At 38.9% G+C, this 21,683-nt stretch overlaps 7 protein-coding genes across 7 annotated transcripts; 2 read left to right on the top strand and 5 right to left on the bottom strand. All coding sequences in view use genetic code 12, as the record gives it.

The window, feature by feature from the left end:
* Positions 1–656: 656 nt before the first annotated feature.
* Positions 657–5,214, top strand: RJT20DRAFT_128180 (uncharacterized protein). Its single transcript, XM_064917213.1, has one exon. It carries the CDS (start codon positions 672–674, stop codon positions 5,154–5,156), a length of 4,485 nt encoding a protein of 1,494 aa, XP_064774404.1. The 5' UTR covers positions 657–671; the 3' UTR covers positions 5,157–5,214.
* On the bottom strand, positions 5,215–6,390 carry ERG27 (3-keto-steroid reductase). The gene has a single exon (XM_064917212.1). It carries the CDS (start codon positions 6,281–6,283, stop codon positions 5,243–5,245), a length of 1,041 nt encoding a protein of 346 aa, XP_064774403.1. The 5' UTR covers positions 6,284–6,390; the 3' UTR covers positions 5,215–5,242.
* Positions 6,391–6,657: 267 nt separating this feature from the next.
* Positions 6,658–9,332, bottom strand: CTF18 (Ctf18p). Its single transcript, XM_064917211.1, has one exon. It carries the CDS (start codon positions 9,191–9,193, stop codon positions 6,713–6,715), a length of 2,481 nt encoding a protein of 826 aa, XP_064774402.1. The 5' UTR covers positions 9,194–9,332; the 3' UTR covers positions 6,658–6,712.
* Positions 9,333–9,568: 236 nt separating this feature from the next.
* On the bottom strand, positions 9,569–16,230 carry RJT20DRAFT_128177 (uncharacterized protein). Its single transcript, XM_064917210.1, has one exon. It carries the CDS (start codon positions 16,169–16,171, stop codon positions 9,629–9,631), a length of 6,543 nt encoding a protein of 2,180 aa, XP_064774401.1. The 5' UTR covers positions 16,172–16,230; the 3' UTR covers positions 9,569–9,628.
* A 301-nt stretch (positions 16,231–16,531) lies between these two features.
* On the bottom strand, positions 16,532–17,922 carry RJT20DRAFT_128176 (uncharacterized protein). Its single transcript, XM_064917209.1, has one exon. It carries the CDS (start codon positions 17,906–17,908, stop codon positions 16,841–16,843), a length of 1,068 nt encoding a protein of 355 aa, XP_064774400.1. The 5' UTR covers positions 17,909–17,922; the 3' UTR covers positions 16,532–16,840.
* Positions 17,923–17,938: 16 nt separating this feature from the next.
* On the bottom strand, positions 17,939–19,109 carry RJT20DRAFT_43669 (uncharacterized protein). The gene has a single exon (XM_064920144.1). The coding sequence runs from the start codon at positions 18,788–18,790 to the stop codon at positions 18,161–18,163; it is 630 nt and encodes a 209-aa protein (XP_064774399.1). The 5' UTR covers positions 18,791–19,109; the 3' UTR covers positions 17,939–18,160.
* Positions 19,110–19,282: 173 nt separating this feature from the next.
* On the top strand, positions 19,283–21,633 carry RJT20DRAFT_128174 (uncharacterized protein). The gene has a single exon (XM_064917208.1). The coding sequence runs from the start codon at positions 19,429–19,431 to the stop codon at positions 21,394–21,396; it is 1,968 nt and encodes a 655-aa protein (XP_064774398.1). The 5' UTR covers positions 19,283–19,428; the 3' UTR covers positions 21,397–21,633.
* The last annotated feature ends 50 nt before the right edge of the window (positions 21,634–21,683 follow it).

Below are 21,683 nucleotides of genomic sequence, written 5' to 3'. Positions count from 1 at the left end.
ATTGGGTACTAGAAGGTAAAAGTGTACGTGTAAAAGTGTATGCCTTATATCTTTACTTGAAAAGGGAGTGTTGTAATTTGAATTTAGGGATAATACTGTAGTGCTTTTATAGTTATATAGTGGGTGGTGTTCAACAATTCAATAAAGTCACGTGCGAATTTGAAGAGTTGGCTCTTTTTGCAACCTCCCTCCTCCAGCATATCCATAAGGTATACGAACTTATCAGTAGATATCTTTCGTTTAGTCTGATTTGAGGGCCCTGATAGGTAAAATTCTTTATTTGGGGCCAGTAGGTTTTGTAGTATGTAATTATTCAACTTAAACTAGTTTGCGAGGACTTCTTGGTCCCCATCACCCATCCTAACGCTACTCTATGTGCATTGCATTCTAATGAAAGAAATTAAATTGACTAACAAATCACTAACAACTTCCACCACAACACGAGGAAGATAACTCACGGTAGAGCTTAAAAATCAATAATCTCTCTCTCTCTCTTATAACTACACATCCTTCGTCCCATTCCTTACTCCATATCCAAAGTCCACCTCTTTAACATTGCAATCTATACCTGTTCTATGTGCACACCACGATCCTCCTTATATTAAGCATTTCATTATAACTTAAAAATGAAGTGTGTTTTACGGCCAATGTCTTTCATCTTCTAGTAGGACATGTCACGACAGAACCCCAATAACTCAACTACGTTTGGGAATTCACTTCTGTTGCGTGTAGATGGCGCCATTGGCGCCATGTCTCTTTCACCTAATGGAAGAGACGCCGTTTTGGCGGGAAGAAGAGGTCTTTTCATTATAGATTTAGACGATCCCTTTACTACACCTAGATGGTTGCACCATATAACTTCCTGGGAAGTCGCTGACGTTCAATGGTCACCACATCATTTTGCCAAGCCGTCCTGGTGTATTTCGACATCAAACCAGAAAGCATTGTTGTGGGACTTGGCCCGACCTTCCAATAATGCTATACTTAATGTTCTTCACCATCATGCCAGAGCCATTACTGATATTAATTTTCATCCGTCTGACCCAGAGATATTAGCCACCTGCTCAATTGACACATTTATTCTTAGCTGGGATATGAGAACTCCAAGGAAACCAGTTCAGAAATGGGCAGAATGGCGAGCAGGCACTACTCAAGTTAAATGGAACCATGAAAACCCCTTTGAAATAGCATCAAGTCATGACAATTGCTTTTATGTGTGGGACACAAGAAAGGGTGCATTACCTTTGATTAAGGTAAATAAAGCTCATGATGGTAAGATAAATGGTCTTGACTTCAGTAATGGAGCCTCCAACATAATAACGTGCTCAAACGACAATACAGTCAAGTTCTGGAACTTGAAGAGTAAGGAAGCCAGAGACTTTGCAGGAAGCTTTGATTATTTCGCTGTCAACGATGATGAATATTCTTCATTAAGACCTACTGTTGTTATAGAAACCGACTATCCTATAGCCAGAGCCAGAGCATTACCATTCGGAAAGGACAAAGCGTGCGGTATCATGCCACTTAGAGGAGGAGAGGATTCTATCCACATAGTTAATTATGATACTGAATATCGCGATGCAATGAAATTGGATGAAACTCAAGTGATGAGTGCAAATCCCGTGTATAAATTTAAGGGCCATAATGGACCAATGAAAGATTTCCTTTGGAGAACTAAGCATGAAAACTACGAGGGGTTTGAATCTAAGAACAGATGGAAAGAGTTTCAATTAGTCACTTGGTCTTCGCAGGACTATGATTTAAAACTTTGGCCAAGAGATGACGAGTTATATAGGAAGGTGAACTATAATCCTTCATATCATCGTTTCTTAGATGCTTTCAAGTCCGAGGATCTGGACTCAGAAGAGGGAACAAGACCGCAATCTACTTCTCCTAGTGAAGGAGATAGCAAAGCTTACGCATATCAAACTTATTGCATAGAACCACCTGTAACAATAGATGACTTGAAAAGGAGAAATAATGGCGACATATTATCTTCTTTGACTTTATACCAGATTCTGGAGAAGCATAAGCTAAACGGTCACGATGCTTCACAATTGAACCATCTAGATTGGATTTCTGGTGTGCGGATGGGCCGTGCTGGACATGGTCATGAATCGAAAGATGGTACGTTGGATGATGAAGAAGATGGGCCTTCTAATTTGGGAGAGGAAATAAGCATAGTTGGACATAAGTTTCCAAAGGCTAGATTCGAAAAGATATCCGTTTCTACGGGAGAAATAGTCTTGAGTTTAAGGGGCCCAGTTCCTGCTGGCATGTCACCTAAAAATCCAGAAAAGTCTTCAGAAGCCAACGACGATGTGAGCAATAATTCCGTCAATGAGAAAGAGTCTTCAACCCAAGCAGAGAAGTCTCAAAAACCTACTAGTGTAATTAGCACAGAAGGAGTTGATATTGAGAATACATCAAAGAACATCGCTTCGGTACCCTCTGTTAATGAGGAATTCACTTCTGAGCAAGAATTGGTTTTTATTCGCATACAAATAAAATTTCCTAAAGAATACCCATATTTAGAGGAGATTCCACTACATGAGAACATCTCTTCAAAGAAGCTTAACAGAATTCAGAAGCATAACTTGATCAAATTCGATATTGAGGAAACACACGAATTGAGTGCTGAATTAAAAGTTGAAATGATACGTAACTTGAATGAAATTGCACATTTCTACAGTAATAAGTATCAAAGATTTTGTCTTGAACCATGTTTGCGGTACTTGTTGGGCGATAAAATAGAATTGAACGACGACTTAATGATTGATTCGAGAACGGAAGGGAATGAGGACAATTTGGATGCGGAAGGCTACATACACGAAGTTGGTAATGAGGGTTGGGCCGATGACTTAATTAATCAACAACCAAATTATGAGCAGCAGATGAGAGATGATTCATCAGGCGAAGAAGATGAAGGTTATACTGATTTAATTCCTCCCATTAATGGCGATATGTTAGAAAGTGTCGATTCTCTTACAAAGGCTAACTCCACTGTTGCCCAGTCCCCTACTGAAGGATTTAATAATGCAAGTGCTAAGGCTACCATTTTCGATTCGACCCCGGTTCCCAAGGGATGTGGAGCTGTCTGGTCACCGACAGGACAACTTGTTTGTTTCTTCATTCCCAAGGAGAGTGAAGAAGAGGAAAATAATTCCCTTCAGAAATTTAATATATTTAAATTCACCGACGGTGGATTCAGTGTGAATACTCACAGTAGCCATCATCATAGCCACCATCATCACAAAGTATCAGAAGACTCATCGGATACTGACTCAGATGGAAGTGCTTTCGGAAGTGATGATACTTCCAATTCAGAAGGTGGGGACTCTGATGCGGGCACGTCTTCTTCAGATGACAGCTTTACGAATGACTGGGATGATATCTTACAGGATGATGCACCAGCAAGGTCTCGAATCCCCGGCCTATTTAAGACATCAGTAGGTTTGGGTAACAGGTACATTGCACATGGTAATAATAAGTCATCTATCAATAGATTTGCTAGTCAAGGTGGTACTGCCTCGAACTACAAGTCTTCTGTTCCTGGTGATAACAAGAGCAAGCGCAATAGAGATTCAAAGAAGAGCAAGAATATCGTAGGAATATTTGACTTCAGACATTTGCTCCCTGATAAGTACGAACTTGCATGCGAATACAGAGTGTTAGGTGATTCTCCAGAAAACTTAGCACACTACAACAGCGAAGTAGCATTGAAATATGGTTTGAAAGATATAAGTGATGTATGGAAAATCCTTGAAATGATCCTTATAAAACTGATCAAATTTCAAGACCTTGATCCTGCCTTCTATCCTCCTAATTTACATCAAAACATGAGACAAAAGGACTCTACTACGAATCAATTACTCCAAAGTTCGACTATCGCCAGGCATATTCTCCCTTACAAACATGTCAACTTTTATTGGGGAACTCATCCATTTGGTCACACTTGGCTAGTGGATGAAATTTTTCAGTATTTCGAAAAGAAAGGGAACATTCAAATGCTTTCAATGATGTCTTGTATATTGTATGAGAACCCCAGCAACTTTAGAAGAAATACTAGTGATTTGTTTAATATTCCCATCCATACACCCTATCAAGCGCTTCCCCCACCACCATCCTTGATAGCTATGAAGAAATTCAATGAAAATAACCTGCAAGCTATATTTTCACACTCTCATGACTTGAGTTATTCCTTCCATGATTCTCTTACTACGGAAGGAAAGGTACCAGAATACTTCAGTCAGAACAGGAGCCATAGAAACTCTTCTACTTCATTCTTCAGGAAGGACCAGCTACTGGTGACAGGCATACCCGATGCTAGATCTATAGCTTCTTCTTTGGATGCAGCAAGTCTTAAAGACGGATCCCCGGAGAGGCATATGTATCTAAAAAAGAACATACAACCTAGTTTCAATTCTTTCACTCCATTGAGCGAATATCAATTACAATCCGATATCCCTCGAGAGCTCAACAGATTCAATAGCCCAAAACAGCGCATTCAGAAAGCGAAGACAACCTCTCAACTTGCAGAGAAGCGCTCAAAGGGAATTCCCAACATATCAAAGCGACAGATTGTTAAGGTCGTAGGAAAAAACAAGATAAGGCCTCCTCCAACGGTAACAGTTGAAATGCAGAATACGGACAAATTGGATCTCTTCGATGACGTCTACACACTGTCATTATTGCATTCGCAGGATGAGCATAAAATAAAGTTATATCGTGAACAATATGCGGATATGCTATATGTATGGGGTCTACCAGTGAATAGAATTAAGATATTAAAGTTCAATTATCCAGACGTGGAAGAGAAGTCTTTGACTGGTTACATATCTCCATTCAATGTCCATAAGTGTCTGATTGGAATGAGAGGCAAGTCAAGACAGAATCCTAACCAAGAATTCCTCAGTTTCGTTACCCCAATCCCAACAGCAAGAAGCAATGCATGGAATACATCCAAGAGGAGCAATATGAAATACTGCAATTTATGCAATTTGGTAGTCTCAAAAACATTGGTTGTATGTACGAATTGTGAGCATGTCTTACACACCAGTTGTGCTGCCGAATGGTGGCCAGGCGAAGCTGGAAGAGAAGCCAACACAGAATGCCCTAGTGGATGTGGTTGTCATTGCTTAGAATATACTATCTAAAGGCACGCACAAACGCATATCTACAAAAGTTATTTATAAATTTATATTCTTTAATAGAACATGACATAGACGAAGTATAATAGAGTCTAAGGTTGACGAGTATTTACAATCTGATTCTTCAACTTTTCATCCCATTCCTTTACGAGCTCCTCTAAGTACGCATGTACATCCTCGGAACCTGTTGTATCAATTTCTTGATATTTCAAGTATTCATGACCCAGTGCAGAGCTTGCTGAAGCCACCTTTACTGTTTGCTTCTCAATTCCCATAGCACACGTCACAGGAGCATTTGCTGCAATATATCCAGATATATTATGGAATGGGGAGCCAAGCCATCTAGCTATGTAGAAAAGCATTAACATGGAGTAGTATGTGAAAACGTTCAAATATTGGAAGAAGGAAAAGCTAGTGAAGATACCTGGGTGGACCAAGTACTGCTCAATGTTATAGTCTGCTTTAAGGCCCTTGTAAGAGCTGAAATGCATCAAATCGACTAACCTCTTGGAACCCTCGTAGGATGCGGGAGACTGTATTAACTGCAAGTCATTGAAAGACAAGTATTTAGAATCTGACATAATGGAGGAGATCCACACAACTCTACCACCATCTTTGAGCAAATGCTTAATTCTATGAATGAAATAGTAAGGTCCAAAGACATTGGCTTGAAACACCAATCCTAATCCGTCACTCGATTTAATGCCGACCTTCTGAATTTTGTAGGTTGGGTTGGTCACACCATCAATAGGATTAGTCAATATCTGTTTAGTTGCACCAATCCAGTCTATTCCACCGTATACGCCTTGTGCTGCATTTATAAATAAGTAATCGATATGTCTATATTTCTTGTTCAACTCGTAATATGCGGAGACGATTGAAACCATGTTAGTGAAGTCAACCAAGAGATAGTCGAATTCCACTTTACTAACTCGTTCCGGAAATTTCTCGATAACAAAGTTTTTGATTAGTGTTACCACCTCCTTCACCTTTGGGAGTGTTCTAGAGGTGACTATTAATGTCAAGTTATCCTTTGCATTAGATTGTTCAATAAGACGATAAGCGATATTCAACCCAAGATTGGAGGAAGTTCCAGTTATCAATGCCACTTTGGCATCTTTTATGAGGGACATTTATGTAGATGCTGTTTGAAATTCTTTACAAATACATTCCAACTACTAGTGAAAAGAAGGTTACTATATATTGGCCTTAATATAAGCCGCCACGCAACGATCCCTTCGAAGTTTGGATTAGCGTTTCGTATAATTTTTCACGGTTCGTATAACTCACAGAATAACTTTGTATTTTTCACGCGTGCTAAACGAGGGAACGAGATGGTTGCAAGATTGCAACAGGATGCAAAATTTATGATAGAAAATGTGGAGTAGAGGGTCAGTATGGACAACGAGGTGAAGTAGTTGCCGTAGATAAAATAAATGTATCTTGGAATTTTATGACATCATGTCATCGTGTTATCATGTCTCTACGTCTTCAAGTCAATTTGTAAATGCGATATATATTAGAGATTTTCTATACATTCATGTACCCACCATGTAGACATACTACGTTATCCAGATATCTTCCCATGTAATGTTCTTACGGACTGCATTAGAAAAACCTTCATGATACTTTACCCAAATTCTCGACATTTTCAATTCTGTGTCTTGCTTTGGTACCTTATTCAATTGGTTGTGGAAACCATCGTACTTATCCTTGAAGAAATCGACACTGGTAGACATTCTAGCTCGCTTCTTCTTCTCTTCCAACTGCTCAATTTTCTTTTCTTCTTCTGCAAGAGTAACATGTGACCTTTTGCTTGATTTTCGGGTCATGTCTAGTCTCTCCAATTCTGCTGCTATGAGGGGGAAGAGCTGCTGTCTCTTGATTTGATAGTGCTTCGCCAACGTAGAAATGGGTACTGGAACATGAGGATCATCAAAATGCACGAGATCATCCCAATTAGGATAATATTGAAGAAGGACCTGACCTGTTTCTAGATTTCTTTGATTCTCAAGCCGTATGCCGAACTCCTTTACTAGGTTTGCAACTTTCTCTATAGAATCTTTCTCGAAGTCCTTCATTCTTGCTTTAGCTCTTGATGAAAGTTCTGGCGAAAGCATTTTAGAGAATAAGGGAAGGAATTGCATGGTGAAGTTATCAGGGTTTACTCCAAGTGCTAATTTCGAACTAATTGGAATCTTGTCGATAATTCTCTTTGTTGTCGCTTCATTTTGTCGTCCTAATTCAAATGATTCGTAGTCAAGACCCTTCTTCACAAAAGATTCTGAATTGGAATTCCTGGTGCTATTTATCTCACTGAATAGAGACCATGCTTTCAATCCAACAAGACCAGAATATTGTGATAGGTCGCCACCTGTACCGGAATTGAAAGTATCATAAAACCCTAACCAGTCACTGAACTCGGATGGCTTTTTCAAAGAGTCATCTTGAAAATGAACTACGTCTAAGTATTTCTGAAAGCATCCTTTCATCACCTTGTCAAAAGAGCTTGAGCTACCCACGACCGACTTGCAACTTCCATTCATAAAAGAGTCGAAGAGTATATTGAAATTGTCATCCTTTGACAACAGACCGTCTCGTTTGAATAGAAGATCAACCAAAGCGAACCATGACATTTGCTTATCTATAAGTACTTTATTGAAGCTGTCTTTATTTGAAGAATATCCTCTAGAAAAACTCTTCTTCCCACCATTAAATTGCATATAATTGAGCGATGCTCGAATATCTCCGTCGCAGACCTCAACTATCTCACCAATATCTTGGTAATCGAGTTCTAGATTCTCTCTTTCGTTTATCCACATTAGGTAATCTTTTATAGATCTCATAGAGTTTCCACTTGCTTTCTTTGACGAATTAGCAGGAATTATTATAGGTTTCTTAAATGCAATGATATCACACAAAGGCCTCAATTTGTCCATCGGCGAACCTCCGATTCTATTGGTGCTAGTATTGTAAATATCGTTGGCAATACATATAATTGGTCGGTTCAAGATAAATTCCTTGGTCTTTTTCTTGTGTTTCCTTTCGGATTCGGAAGATTCTTTCGATGCTCTGGTAGAGCGATCAGCTTGAACCAATTCATTCAAAACTTTGATGATATCGTTGGCATTAATAGCAGAATCTATCTCGTCTATTATCAAGCATGATGGCTTTCCATTTGACGTAATGCTATTCGAAGTCAATGCATTCATGATTTTAAGCTTTAACGCTACGCTTACATTACTCCCTCTTCCAAACTCAACATTACCTGCCTGTGGAAGAGTATCCATACTATTCGCAGCATTAAGTTCTTCTACGGAATAACCCATCTGTTTTGCCAAAATATGAATTGCCGAAGTCTTTCCTATCCCCGAAGGACCATGAACCAATAGTATCTTCTTATGTGTTCTATTCCATGAGTCACGGAATTCTTCTTGGGCTTGCTCTTCACCAAACACTATAGGTGACCACTTCCTTAACCAATGTAGAATCAGACGGTATTGCCTATCATTTCCTGCTGAGCACAATTGTATAAATGAATTCGGTCTATATTTCTCTGTCCACACATCACTTGTCTTAATAATCTTCTTTGGCTCATCATTTGCTTCTTCGTTTAATCTTTCTTTGTTTGCTTTCAACGAACTTCTCAACTTTGCTCTACTGAAAAGATCGCTCATGTCCATTATCGATTCGGTCGTGCTGAGGGATGCTTCCGAGACATCTAAAACCTTTCTGGGTTTGGGTTTAAGTTTAATTGTATTACCGCTGAATAATCTGACTTCCTTCATCCTTTTGGAGCAAGGCGATATGTCAATTTCTTCTGTTGTACTCCTTGTGGTTCCCGCCAGAAAGTCCACATCGGTGGTGCTGCTGTTCGCCGTCGAACCATCATCATCGATGGCTACGCTACTATTATGATCCATCTCTTTTGAAGAGATTGGCGATATCTCGACATTGGTCTGTTGGTTGGAAAGCCCAAAAAGAGACGATTGAGCGAACGACAAGCTATCGAGCTCCATTCCTAGAAGGTTCTCACTAGCCATGTTCTTCCTCCTATTTTCTATAACATATACCTAGTATTGTCAAGTCTTCAATTCTATATGAACATGCTCACTTGTAAGATCTATGAAAATCAAAATATTAATACGCGTTTTTTATTGACGTTTCTGGGAACCGAGAAGCGCGCCTGTTTTGGTTAAATGACTGCAAAAAATATGTTCTGTAGATGGAGAATGTGTGTCAAGTCTGTGGTCATGTGTTTGTGTTGTTTTCCATTGGCAGTAGTAACACTGCAAACTGCCTCGTTATACTTATGATAGTGCGGTTTCAGCGAACATGTATGAATATTTGAGCCTTGACTTTCTACTAGTATCTATGGGTTCGCGCTCACAGGCTATATAATTATGGGAGTTGTAGTTGTTGTACCTAAATGCTGTATTAACTTTCTATAAATAATATAAGATATAACCTCTATTGAATTATTCTGCCCCGAAAGTCTTGAGCTTGATTGCGGGTTGGCCGCTGGCTTCAGTGAGTCCTGTGTGGTCAGGATTCTGCTTCACCAACTCTTCTATCAATGACTTTTGTGTATTGCTCAAAGTACTGGTAACGACCGCCTTAAAGCTCTGAGGATCATGCTTCACAAGGAACAATAATCTCTCATGGAGATAACCCTTAGAAAGAGAGCTCGTTTCTCCGTATCTTGCCAATAATGGAATCAAAATTGAATATAATGCCACCAGCCTACTATTGTCTGTGACATGTTTTGTAAACAAGAACAAGATCTCAAATCCAATTTTAGGATCCAATTTCAGTTCCTCATGGTCCCCATTCCCTAAAATCTTAATCAAATCCGTAATCAAATACTTTACTGCCGGAATCTGTACTTGAAGTCTACTAGAATACAGCACTAAGGACTTGATACATTGGAGGCCAATGGATGCCGAAGCACTTGACTCGAGAAGGCCAATTAGTGCCAGGCTTACATCCTTGGAGTCTTTTTCAGTAAGCTTTACATCTCCGGAAGTAAGCAATATGATAGTGGTAATCACAGAGTAGTTTTGCTCTGAACTTATTTGATAGTAATCGCTAATCACGCTTCTGAAAGTTTCCACTGATTTAGAATCGAATGATTTTGCTTCAGTGACAATTTGCTTCAAATGTGGCATAATCACGGAGATTAAAAGTTTGTTCTTAGACTGATATATCTTCGCAAAGATATAGAACAAGCATGCGTACAAGTCGGTTTTCACCACATCCGCAAAACCAGACATCATTTCAACCAATCTCTCTAAAGTCTTCTTCAATACCAAGAGGTTTGGCGCACTGTCGGCATGCTTCAACAGCAACTGTTGCGACTCGTTGCTTGGATCATAGTCAGCTCTAAGGAATGGGAGGATAACGAATAGTGGAAGCATTCCCACTCTTATCAACTCAAAGAGCTTGTCAAATCCCTCATCAATGTAACCAGGATGAGTCTTTAAGTATGTCTCAAATATATTCGCGATAATATCAACTAATTTCACTTGTACTTCTGTGTCATCATCGATCAATATCAATCTGTCGAATAAATCTATCACTTCACCGAAAATTTCGTTGTTGAAAAGCAAGTCAACTAAACCTGGATTGTTTACCAATCTTTTGAGCGACACTAAGATTTCTGACACATTCTTGTTTCTGATAAGTGACTCAACACACTGACTAAATAATACGAAGAAGAAATTCTGCGCATCATCGCCTAGGTATTCATCAACAAAACTGCTATCTCTTTCCAATTCCATGCTCAACACACTGATGAAATTAATCCAGTAACTGCCGTAGATTTCCAACTCTTTGTGAGAACTCTCATTGTACTTCAATGAAGAATATTCTCTTAAAACGAAAATCCACAAGGAAGTTAACAATGTCGCATACTTATCCAAAATTTCAAGTAATTCCTTTTCAATTGCGTCGGGATCTTCCAGAGCATCAATCTTCAATAATGCCCAACAATTCAAAATAGACAATTGTATGGACTTTCTACCGTTCTCAGACATATCTTCCAAAAAGCTAAATTTGAGAAACTTGTTGGATGAGATCTCCTCGAGCAAGTATATCAATGTCTTCAAAATTCTCTGTTTCGAATAAAACTTGATACGGGGTAAACTAATAAATTTTGAACAAACATTAATAGTATTCACAATTACTCTGGAATCATTGCCAGGAGTGAAACACGGAATTAAAGCGCTGATAATTTGTGCTTGCTGTTGTTCGAGGATAGATACCCCTGGGTACAATGGATCTGGCAAGTGTCCAAATAAACCAAGGGCTTTGTCTAAGAGATTTATACCCCTTAATTTAATATCAGTAATTGGTGAAGTCGACCCTAGAAATGATATCTTTACAATATCTGGAATCTTGCTCTTCAAGCTCTCATACAATTGTGAGTTCTTACTAGACAACTCAAGAAGATGGTTCAACAAATCATAGATGAACAATTTGAATTCCCAAGTTATTGGCTCGTTCTTGTCGGACTCATCGTCACCATCCCCGACAATGTTTTCAATTTCTTCATCTTTGAAATCTACGCTATTAACAGCTTTCTTCTTCTGCCTTTGCAGTAATGGCAATAACTTTTGTTGGTAATTCAACTCAATGAATGGTCCGATCAACTTCTTAGAGCTGCATCTGAAGAGAGAACTCAAGATGACAAACCAGTTCAGGTCCAAACTTGATTCAAGCCAAAGTTGGATAAATTGTTTCAATTCTGGACAAGGTTTGATATTCATGGATACCCAAAGCATACTTACACTTTCCTTGCTTAAGACATTTGTACCAAAAATTTTCAACAATTCAACATAACACTCGTATGAAGCTCGGTACAAGTCGTAACTGGTATTAAAGGGGAAAATGGCTTCTCTGTGTAACGAAGTAGGTGAAACAGATGCAAGCCCAATCTTCAAATTTTTCGAAATTATCAAATTAAGCAAGTCAGAAAAGATCGGAATTTCACCGTCTATCAATTTAGGATCAAAGATAATTAGCTCTTGAAACAAGCCAAGTAAATGTCTGAACACTTCCACGTAGTCCTTTGCTGTAGCCAATCCAATTCCCTGGCTTAAAGCCATAATGACATTTTTAATGTAAGTTTTATCAGACGCAGTCCAGTCACGCAAACTAGGACCTAAAGATGTCACGAACAACCTGAACAATTCAGTTGTCAAGCCAATTGATCTGTACTTGCATTTTAGATTCAGGAGTAATTTATTCTTCACATCATATGAAAAATTGTCATTCAAATAATTGAAATAAACTCTATCCAAAACAGATGGAATGAAACTCAAATTATCGATGTTATTTTGGAAAAGAATAATCATAGCAGATAACGAGTAGTGGTATACAACAGGGCTTGGATCTTTCAACAACTGTAGGGCAATGTTGTATATGTCAGAAAATCCATAGTGTGTCTGCTTGTAAATCTTTGACAAAATCAAAATAGAATATCCTCTTTGAATAGGACTTGCGTTCGTTACAATATTATTGACGTACTTATTGATCAACTCCGTGACATACTCCTTTGAGGAAACCTTCGCTGCCAATGCTACCGTATCAGCATTAATACTGAGTACATTCGCATTCTTGCTTTCAATTTTTGCAAGTATATCTAAGAATACGTCAACAACTTCTTTGTCCAAGTTCAATCTCTTTTTTACAATGTTGTTCAATGTTCCATGGAGTGCCACAGCGGTATTGACTTCAACAGCTCTCAATCTAAGGGGATCTATTGACTTCGCGGTCAAGGAGTTTCTCAACTGTTCTGAAAGGGAGAACTGAATTTTCAAGCTCAAGTAAGGGAACACCAATTGGAATAACTCTATGGAAAGATCCACAAGTGAAGCGAGCAATGTAGTAGAATATTTGCTATTCGAAGAATAGTCCTGGATTAAAAAGATAGAAGGATCGTAATTAATTGAGTGATCCACAGAAGTGAAAATAAGCTTCTCAAAGTAGTCAATCCACAAATTAAAGCTCGTCTTCGTCTCAGTCTCTATTGATACCTTTGGCAATGGTATAGACGTTTTGGTAAAAGAGTCATTATAGTATAAGCCGTCGACCAAAGACGTAGACTCTGCAATGGGAAACTTGGTCAACAATTCGTCTATGTTATCTGTATAGTCCTGAAACTTACTTGTAATTCCAAATGAGTAATTATAGTCCTCCGATAATATAATTGAGCTCTCATCATTATCGCTAATCTTGGGAGATATGTTCTTCTTCGAAGCCTTGGTCTTGTCTTCAATGCTGTAGAGCCTACTAAAAACTTTGGTATCACTGAACACCTTCAATAAGAATATGACCATATTCGAATTGATATCATTCTTCAAGAATGCTGCTAACTTATGGAAACTATGCAAGATGATCTTTTTGCCATATAGAATTAAACTGATGAGGGTCTTTTCAAAGGACAATTTATTATTGTAAGCGTAGTTGGAATATTGCAAGTTGTTAATTAAGTTTGGATTATATTCACTTTCATTGAAATTTTGCCCGTTGAAGTTAGTTACTGATCCTACCACTTCTATGTTACTTTCTAGGTAAGACAAGTAATTATAAGATTTTGTCAATAAGAATTGAATTTGTCTAAGTGATTCAGGAGTAAGTTCCACGGAGTTCAAGTAGTTTAACAAACATACTAAACTCAGATTTCGTAACTTCAAATTATCCACGATCTCTAGTCTTTGTCCTGCCTCTGAAACAGATCCAGCTGAAGAGCTGATAAATTGCGATGTTAAAAGTCCTTTCCAGAAAACTAAGAACTGAGAGGAGTTAAGTTTGACAAACTCAGACTCGTTGTAGAACGTAACCAAAGATGATAGAATGACCCAACATGCGGAATTCTTCAAAAAGTTACTACGATTGTTGTTATTGTTGTGTTTTAAGTTTTGAGTACAAAAACTCAATATCTTGACTATTGTAGCATTTTGCAACAACCTCCACTCGGTTTGCTTTATCAAAGATGAAAGAACTAGAGAAAAACTTAGTAACCTAATGGATGCCAAGCCACATATATTCTCTTCTTTCTTCGATGAGTCATTTGTAGTATCCTTTTCATTCTCAGAGCTCTTATACTCCTGGTTGACCAATCTGAACGTCTGAAGTATTAATTGATTAATTTCTACTTCATTGTATCTTGCATAATGCAACAAAGTCTTTAATGCATAATTACGAATATATGAGTTATTGTTGATGATTAATTTGAGAAGAATGTCTCTTATAAATGAGCTTTCTCTAGCTGTCTGCTCTTCAAACTCGTCATCTTCATCATCATTCTCAGTATTCGTAGAAGGTGCATTCTGCTGTTCTGAAATACTATTAATTTCTTCATCTTTATTTCTAACGATAGAGTTGAAATTGATTCCATATGGAAGCAACAATTCAACTATGAATAAAAGCAAGTATGTTTGATACGAGTTGTGATATGCCCTGACCTCCTTGTTACGCAAGTCTTTATTTCTGCTCTTTGTACTGCTCTTGGATTTGAAATTGAAAAGAGCATTTTCCCTCTTACCTTTACTAATAGATGGGCCCGAGCTGCTGTGCGATTCGTACTCACTGGTTACACCAGTGCTTCCGGAGCTCAAGTTGAACTTGGAGTAGACATAACCAGTTAGAATCTCATGGCAGTTGGAGCCACTTTCCTTGATTACGTAGTCGATAAACGTTTTCCAGTGGGATAACACTTTATTCCATTGCTGGTTTTGAAGATGCATATCTATCTGGTTAAGCTCGCTGAAACGTGCTAACACTATGTCTAAGATATAGACTAGGTTAGTTGACAAATATTCTGTGTTTTGAAACTGTTCTAATTGGATGTACAAGATCATTGTCTCAACTATACTAGTCTGAAATATAAGCATTTCCGTGTTCTCCTGAATAATTCCCTCGCTGTCATGCAAAGTTACGGTGTTTGCGTCCTTTCGCAACTCCATGTTGTCCAAATCCTCTGGATCATATTGCACTGTAAGTGAAACATCCCAACAATTGAGTGGTGGCATTATATACAGCGTCACTAAATACTCAATGGGGTTGAATTTTCCAGCCGGAACAAAATTGATGAAGAGATTGGCAAGCATTTCGATAGTTGATATCCTAATTTCTTGGGAAAAGTTGGCTAAACAGTAGTAGAATAGCTTTTCGTGCGTATTGAGTAAGTTGGTCTGGAATGCGTGCTGCTGAGCCATTAAGGACTCTGGCTTAAGCTTCGAACCGGCCAGAGACGAGGAAGTCAGCATGGCAAGAAGATTCTCATAGTTTGTAGATACAGAGAGAAGGAGAAGATTCTTGAGACATAAAACGTAATTTTTCTTGAGAAGAACTGATGATGTTTCCGTCTCTGTACTGTCTACTTCAACCTGGTACTGTATTGGAATCAGGGTAATGTTCTTTGTAACGATTTTAAGTAATTTTGCCTGGAACTTCTCGTCAATATCAGCTTTTGTCGCATTTTTTGTAATTGAGTTCAATAAGAACACGAGAGAACTGTTCACGGAAGGACTCTTTTTTATGATCTTGTAGATTTGAGTGACGGAGTAGTTCACCAATGAGCTCAACGAATTGGGGTACCCTTCGTAAAGATCAATAAGAATGACAATAGAGATCTCAGATATAGGAGACAATTCTCCGGAGTCGTTGAGAGTCAAGTTGTTCAACAAGCTATTGGCCATATCGTACACTTTTGTAGGCAAGTGAACGAATATAAGGACCAAGTTACGCGAGACTAACCGGAAGATGTTCAACGAGAGTTTATCGGCCAAAAGGGCATTAGCCTCTGATTCGGTAGCATCCTTGACCTTTTTAGACTTTGTAGGGGCCTCAACGTTAAATTTTTCAATCAAACTGGTCAATTGACTCAAATAGGCTGTGTACTTGAATAGCTCGATCTCTGATCCAGATGTAAGCTCACCATTGACATTGACCAAGTAATTGAACACTTGCGGCTTGTCAAATCGGGCAAGAAGCTCGTTGAATTGACCAGCATCCATTATGGAGTATTCTGCACGATTTCAATTATAGTAATGAGCTTTCTCGTGTTAGATAGGAAGAGCACCAGTGATATATTGTAAGTTACACTTCTGGAGTATTTTGGTATTTGGAGATACTCGTAAGTGTGTTGGCATGTTCTAGATCCGGGGAACCGGGAGTTTGTTGTGGTGAGAGAGTGAGTTGAGAATAATAGTAAGATACTGTACCAATTTGTGAGATATATTAATTGGAGGAACTTATTTCCTTATATAATAATATGTTTTCTCTTTCACAAAGTAGATTAAGTGAGCTTTATGATATAACCATGTTAGAACCAATATTTCAGAAAGTTGGTTAATACCTCGAAAAAAAATTTGTTTCTGACTATCCTATTACCTTCTATTGCTTATGGCTTTGTCTCTTTGATCCACCAATACTCTAACTAATGAGCTGTATCACGTGAATAAGACCATATCCGAACCTTCAAATTATACCATTCCGACCCTCCAAACGCGACTCCTTTTCATTTGTACACATTTCGGTTATCGCACGATTCCAAACGACGCTTTGGCTGCAACGCCTAATTATGTAATTGTATGTATGGGACTAAGTTAGTTGAAGGGGTTCTACATCGGTGTTATACTAATAAAAATAGCTTCATAATAAATGATAATAATATTACATTTCTATTAGCTATTGTACAAATCTATTTTCTTGTTACCTTTGGGCTTATCCTTGAAACTAAATTTCCTGATAATATTGGGGGAACCCTCTATTGTACTGAGAGGAAGCCCATTTCTTTTATGCAATTCGTCTTTTGAAGACTTATGTCTCAACGGCTTATTCTCTATCTCTGTGGTGTCCAGACTGCGGCGTAATTGTGGATTGGGGTTGTCAAGTATCTGGTTCAACCGTCTATATGACTGAGACGAGGACGACAATGACCGAGGCCGTTCGGAAGAAGCCAATGCCACCGTTGGAGAATTCTGTGCGCTATGGAAGAAATGTGCTGAAGATGGTGATTGTAATGATTTGGACGAAGTAGAAAGAATGTATGCTTGCACTCCCTCGTTGAGATTCTTGATTCCTTGTAAGGAATTTGATTTCTTCAAAGTACCCTTAGGGTAATTTGCAGTCTGTTCTACTTCAATTGGTGGGCCTTCCTTTAATACAGCACCTAAGCTGAGCATCAGTGAGTCAGGTTCGACAACCTCAGAACCATGTATGTCTAACTCTTCAACTCTCTGTTGTAGTTCTTTTACCTGGTTTTGATAGTTGCTGATGTATAATTGCTTCTCCATACCTGCTTTGCGCTCTCTTTCGTAATCATTTTCAACCAACGCTAGCTTCTCCAACAACTCGCTATTAAATTGGTTTGCTAGTTCTAATTTGCTAGTCAACATTCTGTCGTTACTTTCCATGCTGTCATTCGTTATCTCTACGTGCACCAACTTCTGTTTGAGTTGAGTGATGATTTCATCCTGTTCTTTTAATTTGAATGATGACGTTTCTTGTAGTTCATTAATTTCTCTCGTAAGACTCATTACTTTTGAATTTGCTTTTTGTAGGTTTTCTTTTGACATTTCCAATGCTGTCTGCAACGTCGTATTAGCCTTCTCAAGACCCTGAAGTTCTTCTTCTAATACCAGCTCCAACTCTTTACTCGACTCTTGAAATTCACTTAAAACCGCTTCAAGCTCTGCAACTCGTAACACGAGCTCTTCTTTACTCAACTGCTCCAACTCTTCGTTAGTCATGTCTTGACTTACACGTCGTCATCATCACCATACTTGAAGTGAACTTATTAACTGATTTAAAATATAAACAGAAGGCATTCAGGGTCCTTATTGTGCAGGATGCCGGTTCCCTTACTAACTAGAATGAGTCGTTAACTATGTAGTTAACGATATACATACATTATATAGGGCTTTATTTGTATTTACTACTTACTACATTTCTAAGCTATAATAACATGCTATCTTGAAGACAACTGTGGAATTACTGCTTGGCTAAATTCTGGGCGGAAAATCGGGAATCGAACCTCCCACAGTATTCAATCCAATGGGCCTAAGAAGTAGCTGAGTACCCCCATCTGCACAGTACTTGGGGTTTTCCTCTAGAGTGCCGAAATAGAGGTTTCCTTGAGCAAAACCGTATTCACCACCTCCACAAACGCTCCAAACTGAACTTCCCTTCAACAAAATTTCATCTCTCAGAACGGAAAAGCAGTCATGAGACTTTCGGTCAGTTAACTCTAAGCGATTGGTTTTCTTGTTCACAGTCAAGTACTTGCCAGGAATATTAGTCAGCTCTAGGCTTAAGTCCTTATAAACGAAGCCACTGACATTGTAGATTTTGGTATCGACTGAGCTATCGAGCCCCAAGCTGTGGAGGTCGCTTCCATTGTATACAAGGTATTGAGACCCTATCTGTTCAAGAACGGTGATTTTTTCTTTGAACACTTGGTTGTGTACTTCATTACTTATATCGTGAGCAGGTTTATATGCAACCAAATAGAACTCCTCTGAGTGATTCTGGCTCCTTTCTGTGATATCTACTGGGATCAGGAGTGCTGCGGTACCAGACAAGATCAACGAGACTGCAAAAAATTCGATTACAGAATTCAAATTTAATATCATCTTCGCTTTAATAGTTCCTACTACAGATGAATTACAACCCTCTCGGGATTTTACCTCAGGGTTCGGTGGCTATTTATAATAGTTAACATTCTATACTGAGAATACTGTATTGCCTCTATCTTTCACCGAAACCGTAGGGTGAAAACCACCAGTTTTGCTGTTTTAGGTAAATTTTGCAATCACTTTTCACAATTGCAACCTAACGCATACACATGTCAATTGCTGCGAACTCAACTTACAACCGTTACCCATTTCATCTCACACTATTTTTAACGTGTACCATAAAATTTGGATAAATGAAATGCATTGCCGCCTCGATCAATAATAACTACATAATGCAAAAATTGCTGCATTGTTGAACTTTGTGGAAACTTGGTTTCTATCATCAACATACCATCGTCTATTCCATCCGCTAAGAGAACAGGAATCACATGTCGCACAGTACTGTGCGTAATTCTGAAACTGCATATTTCTCAGTCTCTCATCTACTCGACCAAACATCAGAAAACGTCGTCTGTAAACAAAAGTGTTACCCGCCGACTCACTCGTTTTGTTAAAGTAGGGTAACACTTCTGATTAAGAGTGGTTGCAAAACTATACAACAGAGTTAAGATACTACAATAGCATTATTGTGTAGTATGGATGAACAACAGGAAATAGGTGGGGCACATGCTCTTCTCCAGCTTGGATCTAAGCAGAAAGATGATGGCATAGATGATTCTATCGATGGCATCTCTCACGAGAATGATAATGGAGACAATGTTAACGACAACTCCAATAACAACACAGGCGAGAAACTCCCTGAACTCAACGACGATGTAAATCATTCAGATGATGATCTCTCAGACTCGAAGAACCAGCAGATTAATGATGCAGTGGAGGCAGCTGTCATGAGGTATGTGGGGGGGACCTTGGATTCAGCTGTCCATGACTCCAGTTCGAAACGTGGGAAAAGAAAGATTCATGATGAGATAATCAACAACATCCACGATTTCAACCAATGGACGGGATTCTTGGAGGATACTATCAACGATAATCCCAACGAAGATTATGAAGCGTACACCCAGCACCAATCGCCACCTCAGAGCAAGTCTAGCAAGAAAAAAAAGAGGAGAACTCAATCAGGTACAAGTGATATAGACCCTGAACTTGAGGCTTTGGACAATACTGAACACGATCAACTAGTCGAAGCAGCTATTATGGATGCAAGAGAATTAACCAGGCACATTGCTGGACATGATGGACATAATAATGCGAATGTGGCTAATAGCTCAGATTCCATTTCTGCGATAACACAGTTGGCACAAGCTGCTACATCCATATCAGGAGCAGGATACAAAAAGAACACCCAAAAGTACAGAAAGAGTAACATTGACACGATATCGAATATCCAAATGAAGGCCGCCCCCACTGGGCATGTGAAATTGAGACCTAAATTCAACAATTTGACCAGCGTGGAGTCGTTAGTAGAAATGGCTTCTGCTGAGGCCTGCGACTGGTTCAATTCTTTGCCAGACAACACAGGCAAGGGACCTCGTAAATTCTCAGAAGTTGAGTTGGGGGCCTTGGATCACTTTATTGAGGGTTATTGCCATTTGCACAAGTGGACTCGTGAAGACGTTTGCAATAGAATCTGGTCCAGCGAAAGGAAGAAAGATAACTTCTGGGAGTCGCTTACAAGAGTCCTTCCATATAGATCGAGAGCTTCAGTCTATAAACATGTTAGAAGACAATACCATGTTTTTGATGTGAGAGCAAAATGGTCCAAGGAAGATGACGATCTACTCAGGAAGTTAGCACTTACTCATGAGGGTAAGTGGAAGCAAATTGGGGAAGCAATGGGCAGAATGCCAGAAGACTGCAGAGATAGATGGAGAAATTATGTCAAATGTGGTGAAAACAGAACTTTGAACAAGTGGTCGGAAGAGGAAGAAAATAGCCTTAAGCAAATAGTTACAGAGATGTTGCAACAGCTTGGAGACAAAGAAAAGGAATCCATTAATTGGACCATTGTCAGTGAGAGAATGCATGGAGTTAGATCACGTATTCAATGTCGTTATAAGTGGTCGAAATTGGTCAAAAGAGAATCCGCTCTTCGAGCTACATACATGAACTTGGAAACGAAGACATGGTTGCTTCATAGGTTGCAAAGAATAGGTGTACAATCATTTGAGGAGATAAATTGGGCTGAAGTTGCTCGTTCATATAGGGAAGAGCATCCCAAAACACAACATGATGCTGACTACGATTGGGATGAGCATGATTTCAAAGCATCATTTGAGAAGATTCGTTCTGAAATCAGAGACCATAAGAGATTGCAATTCGATGTGCTTTTATCGCGCTTATTAGAGGATATACATTCTCGACTGAAGGTAATGGATCCTAAATTGTACGGTGACGATCAAAGAGACGAAATTTTGAAGCAACTACGTGTTCACAAGGACTCTGTGAGGAAGCAGTATATAAATGATGGCAAGGAAAAGAGTTCACAGGACAAGCTTGATCCAAATGACCCAGAATCTATTGCGAACGCAGCTGTTGCTGCCGTTTCTTCAGGAGTTGAAGGAGTCGATGCACAACAGCAAGCCTACAGTTTATGGAGATAGGAGTCGATTAATTGTATAGTATTTCATATTTATTAGGGTAGGAATTATGAAAAAAGGCACAACGACAATCAGTAGCTATTTGTACTGCACTGCGCCGTATGAGTGCACTATATGACAATAATCAATAGTAGAGATCAGCACAAGCAACCGATTGAATACCCAATACTCATTCTCCAACTATATCCCAAATCTCTCTCATTGCGTAAATATAGTCTAAGTACCCTATATATAACCAATACACAATATAATTTTGCACCCTTCTTTTCACCATACCATCCTATAACAAA

The sequence above is a fragment of the Scheffersomyces xylosifermentans genome, assembly GCF_036884685.1.
Source record: "Scheffersomyces xylosifermentans strain CBS 12540 chromosome Unknown RJT20scaffold_4, whole genome shotgun sequence".
NCBI lineage: Eukaryota > Fungi > Ascomycota > Pichiomycetes > Serinales > Debaryomycetaceae > Scheffersomyces > Scheffersomyces xylosifermentans.
This window is presented reverse-complemented; position numbering and strand designations above follow the sequence as displayed.